This window comes from Argentina silus, assembly GCF_951799395.1.
Source record: "Argentina silus genome assembly, chromosome: 6".
NCBI classification, from domain to species: Eukaryota; Metazoa; Chordata; class Actinopteri; order Argentiniformes; family Argentinidae; genus Argentina; species Argentina silus.
Genome location: NC_139660.1, coordinates 2,191,503 through 2,201,502, shown reverse-complemented (window position 1 = coordinate 2,201,502; position 10,000 = coordinate 2,191,503). Strand labels below are relative to the sequence as shown.

Sequence of the window (10,000 nt, the reverse complement as noted above, 5' to 3'; positions counted from 1 at the left end):
AGAGCCAATAAGAGTTTGTTCCCTAACTCTTGAACAAATCTGAATCTGAATATCTCATATCTCTCATCATGGTGTGACAGGACCCCCCCCCCCCCTTTATTCTGTCCCAAGACAGGGCTGATGAGGCCCCACATGGCCCTGACACCAGGATAGTTCACTTCCACAGGAATATGGTTCCAAAACCATAGTTTATCAAATGTCTTCCTTCTTAGTTGTGTGTGTGTGTGTGTGTGTGTGTGTATCTAGTTGAGCTGAGTGAGTCCATGTTCTACGGCGTCGGTAGGTCCAGACACAGGCACTACGACCGTACGCATTAGGAGAAACCTACAGGGCTCAATATCAGTCAACGGGAAAGACAGGCACTGTCTTAATGTCCATCTACAGCAATTAAACCGCGCCGAACCTCTCAATAATGTTGAGAGCGAGACGGTTTCAGTGGAGGGGTTCTGATGCAGCACTGTCTCTGTGCAGCACTGTCTGTATTCCTCCTGCCCCAGCGGTTGGCTCCTGCTCCTGCGGCTGTCCGCCTCGACCTTGTTAGCTGATGGCCACAGTTTTTGGTCAGCAGATTATTTCACCTCCAGGGTTAAACTGCGGATGGAATTCCTGGCGGGGCTTCGGTGCACGTTAACACTCTTCTTCTCAGAGAAATGTTGCCGTGCTCTGAAGTTCTGACTTCAGCATTACCAGAGACACACAGACACACACACACACACACATGCGCGCGCTTACGCACACACTCGCACACGCAAGTACATGCGCATGCGCACGCACGCACGCACACACACACACAGAGGAGATTTAGCCCCAACAAAACACTTTTAATGGTGTTTTAAACCCAGCCAACACATAAGAACATGTTCAAAGCTGGGAGTGACCTTCCAGAATTCCATTTTCATACAGAACACAATGTGTGTCGTGTCTGTGTCGTGTCTGTGTGTGTGTCGTGTCTGTGTGTGTGTGTGTGGGCAGGCAACAGGGCGTCAGTCGTCCTGAGACAGGAGACAGGCTGGCGTCCCCTTAGCAGATGTGGCTTCTGGTTCATGGCTGTGGCTCTCCGAACCAGGGGCAGGTGGTCCTTAAAAACCCAATTACTGCCCACAGCAACAGGGGGGCATTAACATGGAGGAGAGTGGGTGGGAAGAGCAGGAGGGGTGGGGGGGGGGGGGGGGGTCCATCACATCACATCACCTGGCTGGTGCCTAGCCCTGCCTCTGTTCCTCTATCTATACAACACACACATACACACGTGTGTTATAGAGTGTGTGTGTGTGTGTGTGTGTGTGTGTGTGTGTGTGTGTGTGTTGAGCAGAGGCTCAACTGTGCTGATCTCTATTAGATCAGACACTCTGGAGGCCAACTCTAATCAAGTCCACACATGAAGGAGGGAAGTCTTGGCCTTGTCTTCCAACCCTCTGAAGGGCTCAAGCAGCAGCAGCCTTTACAGTAGCTGTTTCTGACAGCCTTCACACAAACACACACACACTCTCTCACACACACACACACACACACACACACACAAAACACTCACACACAGGCTCTATCACACATACACACACACACAAGAGACACACACACACAGACACACGCACACACACACACAGACACACGCACACACACATACACACCCACACAGACACACACATACGCACAATCCATACAGGAGACACACACACACACACACACTCCACATAGAAGACACACACACACACACACAGGAGACACACACACACACATATACACACACACACACACTCCACACAGACACACACATACGCACAATCCACACAGGAGACACACACACACAAACACACAGACACACGCGCACACACATACGCACACACACACTCCACACAGACACACACACATGGACACATGCTTGGCCTGAAATCCCTCCAGTTACCTTTTAAACACTGTTTCCCTCCTGGTGGGTCACATGATTCCCTGAGGTCATGGCTGTAAACTGATAAACTGGGGCTGTGTTCCAGCATGCCTTCTTGCTCTATCTGGAGCATGTCTGTTCTTGGTATACGCCCAAGATAGCGCGCAAGAACGCATTTTGGAACCTGGGCCTTGACCTGACCAGAAACATCGATTTTTTTTTCTCCCCGCAAAACCCCAGCCCAGCCCAGCCATCACTGCTCTGAGTTGATTAACAGGCCTGCTCTGCAGAATCTGTCAGGTTCTCACCACCGGTTGACGTTTTGGCTCTGTCAGTCCTGCTGTCGTTACGCCCATGCTAACACACCTGTCTCCCCTGTCTCTTCCTGCAGTATGAATTCAAAGTGAAGAACATCAAGAAGAAAAAGGTCAACATCATCGTCTCTGTGGACGGCGTCCGGGTTGGCCTGAGGAAAAAGAAAAAAGTGAGTGTACGTTTCAACTTTTTAAATTACTTTATTGTGATCTCTCCTGCGTGTTATTTGTTCCTGTTTGTGTGTTGGGGGGGGGGGGGGGTTGGCACGGAGGGTTAGTGTGACGGGTGTTGTTTTTTGCCTCCCCTGTCAATTCCGCTGCCCGCTCAGGCCTAGCCGAGCCCAGCGTGATACATCCTGAGGTTGTGTTAAGGGGAGAGTGGGATTGGTTTCCTGAGAGCAGCGGGGAAGGAAGGAGGGGGCTGATTAGAAGCCAATCTGTGCAATAAGGATTCAGCCAGAGCAGAGAGGAGAGGAGGACGAGAAGAGATGAGCAGTCTCTGATTGTAAGGCGGGAATTTAACTCAGTCAAATGGAGAGAGAGAGAGAGAGAGAGAGAGATAGAGAGAGGGGGGGGGGGAGAAACAGAGAGAGACAGAGAGGGAGAGAAACAGAGAGAGACAGAGAGAGTTACCACAGTTAATATTTTTACAGTTATGTTACTGTTTTAGTTCATTCTACGTATATATCATCATTTTACGTTCATAAGTTCCTATATGTTTGCTTTGGCCGTGCATGATGTCTTACTGTGCCAATATAGTGTATGGTGTTGAATTGAGAGAGAGACTGTTAGACCATTAGACTATTCTACAGACTGTTAGACCATTAGACTATTCTACAGACTGTTAGACCATTAGACTATTCTACAGACTGTTAGACCATTAGACTATTCTACAGACTGTTAGACCATTAAACTATTCTACAGACTGTTAGACCATTAGACTATTCTACAGACCGTTAGACTATTCTACAGACTGTTAGACCATTAGACTATTCTACAGACTGTTAGACCATTAGACTATTCTACAGACTGTTAGACCATTAGACTATTCTACAGACTGTTAGACCATTAGACTATTCTACAGACCGTTAGACTATTCTACAGACTGTTAGACCATTAGACTATTCTACAGACTGTTAGACCATTAGACTATTCTACAGACTGTTAGACCATTAGACTATTCTACAGACTGTTAGACCATTAGACTATTCTACAGACTGTTAGACCATTAGACTATTCTACAGACCGTTAGACTATTCTACAGACTGTTAGACCATTAGACTATTCTACAGACTGTTAGACCATTAGACTATTCTACAGACTGTTAGACCATTAGACTATTCTACAGACTGATGACATTGCTTTGCTTTGGCAACATTGGTTTCTCTTTACTCTTGTCATGCCAATGAAGCTTACTTGAACTGAAGAGAGAGAGAGAGAAGGAGAGAGAAGGAGAGAGAAGGAGAGGGAGGGAGAGGGGGAGACGGACGGGGAGAGGGAGAGAGAGGTAGAGGGAGGGAGGGAGAGGTAGGGAGAGAGGTAGAGGGAGGGAGGGACAGACGGAGAGGGAGAGGTAGAGAGAGAGAGGGAGAGCAAGAGAGAGGACGGAGAGGGAGAGGGAGGGACAGAGGGAGGGAGAGAAAAAAGGTTAAATAACCAGACAGAGCGAATGCAGCACCACTCACACACACTGATGTCTCCCTCTCACCCCCCCGTGCCCCAGGGGATGTCTCCCTCTCACCCCCCCCCCCCCCGTGCCCCAGGGGATGTCTCCCTCTCACCCCCCCGTGCCCCAGGGGATGTCTCCCTCTCACCCAAACGTCACAGAGACGGAGGAACATGGAAGTTAGGTTTCTATCTCTCCTCTCCCTCCCTCTGTATTGGGCACCGTAAAGCCTGTTTGTGGCTCCGTGGTGATCTCAGCGTCCGTGGCTCAGCGTCCGTGGCTCAGCGTCCGTGGCTCTGTGGTGATCTCAGCGTCCGTGGCTCTGTGGTGATCTCAGCGTCCGTGGCTCTGTGGTGATCTCAGCGTCCGTGGCTCAGCGTCCGTGGCGCCCCAGGAATAACTCCTCCTCCTCTGTCTCGCACCGTTAAAGCCGTGTCAAAGGAACCCACGCATGCCTGCGAGGTCACTCTTACTCAACGGCTACCCTCTCCCTCTCCTGACCTGTCCTTTGCTTTCTCTCTTTCTCATCCTCCTTCCGCTCTCTCTCTCTCTCTCCATTCAGCGCGTTCTAAAGAGAGCCCAGCACTAAAGCGTGTGTGTGTGCGACCCCGAGGCCCCGGGGCTTCTCTTAACCACTGTCCAAGCCTTGAATGCATTTGACATCTACAGGAAACTTTAACCATTGATTTCTATGCCTTTTAACAACCTTCAACAAAGGCGACCAGGGGGTGGGGGGGGGATGGGGGGTGAGGAGGGGGGGGGGTGTAGACAGGAGGTTGTAACCAGACCAAGGCATTAGCTTCTTCTAATTCCTGGGAGGCTTAATTGAGTTGTCTTAGTGGTCCTCTGGCCCATTTCTAAAGGGTGTGTGTGTGTGTGTGAGTGCGTGCATGCATTTCTGTGTGCCTGTGTGTGTGTGTCCACTCCCAGCCCACTCTAAAGGCGAATTCATGCTTAGAGTGCATGTCCGCTCCACAGCCGCGAGGGTTTGTCCCCATCTGTGCGTGTCGCCCGCGGGGTTCTGTCTTGTGGACGACCCCACACCTCCAGAAGGTTCCTGACCTGATGTGCCTTTACCATCAGCAGCTCCACTTATGTAATATGGCTAAGGGACGAGGGAGTGTGTGTGTGTGTGTGTGTCTGTGTCTGTGTCTGTGTCTGTGTGTGTGTGTGTGTCTGTGTCTGTGTGTGTGTGTCTGTGTGTGTGTTACACAAGGTCTGTTCAAGCCATGCAGAGAGTCAGTCCTGTCAGGGGATAGAATGTTCTAGAATGTTCTAGAAAGGACTACAGAGGGATTGGAGGGGGTGAAACTGAGAAAGTAAGAATCAGAGAAAGAGAGAACAAAGAAGGGAGGAGAGGAGGGAGGAGAGAGGAGAACGGAGCGGGGAAGACAAGAAAAAAAAAAAGAGGATTAAGGATTACGAGAATAGAGGGAGGAAGAAGAGTTGAGGAGAGGGAAAAAAAGAGAAATGTGGAAGGAGGAGAGAGAGAGAGAAGAGAGAGAGAGAGGGGGGAAGAGAGAGAGAGAGAGAGACAATGGAGAGAGAGAGAGGGGAAGAGAGTGAGAGGGAGAGAGAGAATGGAGAGAGAAGAGAGGGGGGGGAAGACTGGAAAACATAGAGGAAGAAAACCAGAATAGAGAGAGCAGGAAGAAGAGCACCACAAAGGAAGGGAAACGACTTCTGAAGGCCGTGACGAACGGTTGTCCTCCTCCACCGAGAGAGAGAGAGAGAGAGAGAGAGAGAGAGAGAGAGAGAGGGTGAAACCGTCTCCCTCCAGTCACCCTATGGGCAGACAGTATGCTAGCTGGGCCGTGCCAGAAAGGCTGGTTGTATGGTCATTAACTGGAGTGGACTGTTTCTATTGTAATGATGAACTGGACCGAATAAAATAAAATAAAAAGGGTCTCTCCCTCCTCTGTCTGCCAGCCTGCTCTCTCCTGCTGCCCACGGAAATGTCAGAGCACCTCCTTTACCTCAGGAGGGATGAGCTGAGGGGTAAACGGAGGGATGTGGTTGAAAAAAAGCAAAGCAAACTGAAAGAGCTCCATTGAAATGAAAATCAATGGGACTAATCATTTCAGACCTCCTGGTGTTGACATTTGGAGAGAGTGAGGGGAAAGAGATTGGAACACCTCACCTCTCCTCTCTCCTCTCCTACTCTTCTCTTACCCTCTCCCCTCCCCTCCCCTCCCCTCCCCTCCTCTCCTACTCCAGTTATATAACAGTACTAAAAGGTGTTTTGTTCTGTTTGTCCACAGAAGAAGGAGTGGACTTGGGACGAGAGTAAGATGATGGTGATGCAGGACCCCATCTACAGGTAAGAGAGGTCCTGACAGGTGCCTGTCTATAAAGTCCCTTCATCAGGCTGGTTACGGGTGTGTGGAGACACCCTTAATACCAAAGCGTGTGTCAGAGAGAGGGTCCCCGTCTGTAGAAGACCCTCCTCCCTCCTCCCTCTCCCGAACTTCTCCAAAGCTTGACTGGTTGTTTCCAGAGGTATTATGACTTGACTGGTTGTTTCCAGAGGTATTATGACTTGATTGGTTGTTTCCAGAGGTATTATGTGAGCAGGTACGGGTGACAGGTATGTGAGCAGGTACGGGTGGCCAGACACCAACCGGCCATAGGACACCTGGAGAGAGAGAGACTACGGGGCGACGTCGACCTATCACAGAGCGGGGGGGGGGGGGGGGTCGGGGGGGGGGGGGGGGGTAAAGGACGGCTTTCACAGTAACAGCTGGTGCCTCGTTGGCTCCAGACGGATCAGATCGGTCCATTATGACCCCATGGCTCCACTTACGGGGGGAGTCGGAGCAGTCCAACACGTGGCTGGGTAGGGGTTGCAGTTTTAATTTCACACGCGATTGGTCACCACTTATTCTTAACAGGGTTAACAGCCTGCCGTTGTCAGATAGGACTAGTGTGCGTGCGTGCGTGCGTGCGTGCGTGCGTGCGTGCGTGCGTGCGTTTACTAGACCAGTGTGGATGGATAATGAATGGGCTGACTGCCCAGGGTCCAGAATGAGCTGTTAAACTCCAGGTTAATGGCGCTGCTGGTATTGTACTGTATGGTTGATGGTGATGGAATGCCCATCTGTAAATACTTTTATATTGATTTTAATGATCCATCACAAACAAACACACACAAACATTTTGTCGATGGAGAATGTCCATCTGAAGATGCTTTATCGACTGGAATGCTTCATCAGATGCTTTATTGCCTGTTTATTGGCTGTTTATCTCAGCTGTATTTTTCTGGAGAAATACAAATAATAATAATATGCTCTTCCCGGATCCAATGCCCACCAGATTATTCAAGGAAAAGCTATTAAGTCATTTTTAAGGTCCAATCCTTTCCTTTAGCAGTGGCCAATTTGAAAACAATCCCTTGGTGTGTGTTTGCCTCAGTTCTGAGGCCCTGAGGGATGAGGGTTTACTGAGGCACGCAGATCTCTGCTTCACCAAGCCTCAGGGTTTACTGAGGCACGCAGATCTCTGCTTCACCAAGCCTCAGTGTTTACTGAGAAACACTTTCTGAAGGTGGATGTGACCTTCTGTGAAGTTCCTTTCTGCTGCAGCCTCTTGGCAGTGCCGTGTGTGTGTGTGTGTGTGTGTGTGTGTGTGTGTGTGCGTGTGTGTGTGTGTGTGTGTGTGTGTGTGTGTGTGTGTGTGTGTGTGTGCGTGTGTGTGTGCGTGTGCGTTAATGGGCTCCGTATCTTTCAGTGCCGAGATAATAAGAGGCTGTGGTATGAGTCCAAGTCACAGGATTACCAGGGATGAAGTGGACCGGGCCGGACCTGCAGGATGAAGCGGACCGGGCCGGACCTGCAGGATGAAGCGGACCTGCAGGATGAAGCGGACCGGGCCGGACCTGCAGGATGAAGTGGACCGGGCCGGACCTGCAGGATGAAGCGGACCGGGCCGGACCTGCAGGATGAAGCGGACCTGCAGGATGAAGTGGACCGGGCCGGACCTGCAGGATGAAGTGGACCAGGCCGGACCTGCAGGATGAAGCGGACCGGGCCGGACCTGCAGGATGAAGAGGACCGGGCCGGACCAGCAGGACAGAGTGTGACAGCAGCACGCAGAGCAGGCTAGACATGGAGTCAGGTCTGGGTTGCCAGGCAGCAGTCTTAGACCCCTGCGAACACACACACACACACACACAGAGGAGACTCAGAAAGATTTGATGAGAAATTAGAGAAATTCTGTGCCGTGTCTGAAGCATTAATCACTTGCACAAACACACACAGACACACACACACACACACACACACACAGACAGACACACACACACACACACACACACGCTGACACCGCTGTAAGACCATCGGAGGGTGTATGACAAAGCTAGTGAGGAACACTCGGATTGCAACAAATCCTCCCACAAGTTGTGCCCCCGGCTCTCCAGCGGGAGCAGGCTGTGGAGGGAAGAGAAGGAGGGGTACAGGAGGAGAGGAAATGAAGACGGGATGACAGACCCCGTTCTACTCAACTGTCTAGTTAGAGCAGTGTGACGCCTCCCTGCCCTAAGCCGCTCGGGGAGGGAGGGAGGGAGGGAGGGAGAGAGAAAGAAGGAGGGGAGGAGAGAGGGAGGGGAGTGGGAGAGGAGAGAGGGAGGGGAGTGGGAGGGGGGAGAGGGAGGGGAGAGGAGAGAGGAGAGAGGGAGGGGAGTGGGAGAGAGGGAGAGGAGAGAGGGAGGGGAATGGAGAGTGGGAGGGGAGAGGAGAGAGGGAGGGGAGAGAGAGAGAGAGGGGGGGAGGGAAGGAGGGAGGGGGGGAGAGGAGAGAGGGAGGGGAGAGAGGGAGGGGAGTGGGAGGGGGGTGAGGAGAAAGGGAGAGAGAGAGAGAAGGAAGGAGAGAGAGAGGGGGGGGGAGGGAAGGAGGGAGGGGGGAGAGAGAGGGAAGGAGGGAGGGAGGGGGGAGAGAGAGGGAAGGAGGGGGGGAGAGAGGGAAGGAGGGAGGGAGAGAGAGAGAGAGACCGACCGAGACCACCCTGGTCTAATCACTTTTTCTTTTTTTTCTCTAGACCACCCTGGTCTAATCACTTTTTCTTTTTTTTTTCTCTTTCACTTTCTCTCATTACTCAACATCTCCGGGGTTCAGCACATCGCACACTTGGGGGTGCCGGGGTTTGAAATTATTCTGTCAGAAAAGACGCCCGTTTTCTGCCATTTTTAAATATTAAGTCTCCACTAGCTTGTCATGCATAAATATGCAATGGTTACACAACCCTGCATCGCTAACAGACGGCTTGGCCCTCTCTCAAAAAGCCTCTGATTACCTTTGCCACTCTGTGTTCCTGACGCGGTGCTTGCTGTTTAGTTACCCTAAGGGGAATAGTTTGTAAATTGCACAATTGACTCCAGTTGGCAAATCCTAACTCCAGACAGAGGCACATAACTCAAACATTCATGTCCTATATCCCCCATTGACATGCTCCTTTTGAGAACTAATTGGCTTGTTGAAATGTGAAATGTTTGTGTGTGTAGCGTATCCCGGGAAGGATTGGGGTCCACCGTGTTTGTGTCCTCATTTACCTTCCCTACAGGGCTGTTTTCTCATTCCACTCACATTGAAGCAGCTGTTCTCAGCAGATCTTGTTGATGAGAGCAGTCATACGCCACGTCAGGCACTCAAAGTCAAAATGGTGATTAGTGATATTTCATAGAGCAAACTCAGCTCTGTTGACCAACTCCCCTCCCATTTGGCACTTGATTAGGCCTGCTGGACCTGGGCCAGAGGTACTGTCCAGGAAATATATAGATGCCATACCCCCACACACACTCATACACATACACACACACACACACACACACACACACACACACTGGAATATGAGAGGCAGAATGCCCTTGACCAAGTGGACACACTGGACTCATACAGAGTCTAGGCAGCTTGTCCATCAGTGAAGAGTGGGCCGGATGCTATCTGTTGATCAGAGGCTGCATCTCCTGTAGATAATGTTTATCCTGGAAGAGAGGCTCACGATACACATCACGATATACATCAGAGATTTACAGTAGACAAGAATACTCCAGACACACACCCTCCAGACACACACACACACACACACACACACACACGTATGAGGAGCAGTGTGTGTTACACGGTTCTCCCCAGGATTTTTGAACAG

The 10,000-nt window shown here is 50.9% G+C and overlaps 1 protein-coding gene across 2 annotated transcripts in view; it reads left to right on the top strand.

Moving 5' to 3' along the window:
• Positions 1–10,000, top strand: part of LOC310806187 (carboxyl-terminal PDZ ligand of neuronal nitric oxide synthase protein-like) — a 118,677-nt gene that overhangs the window by 37,580 nt on the left and 71,097 nt on the right. Inside the window, exons 3-4 of one of the 2 annotated variants that reach the window (XM_083672207.1) lie at positions 2,274–2,366; positions 6,124–6,182. In XM_083672207.1, the coding sequence (XP_083528333.1) occupies positions 2,274–2,366; positions 6,124–6,182 (152 nt within the window). Of the gene's footprint in view, positions 1–2,273; positions 2,373–6,123; positions 6,183–10,000 lie in introns of both variants that reach the window. The other variant, XM_083672206.1, reaches the window with a different exon arrangement.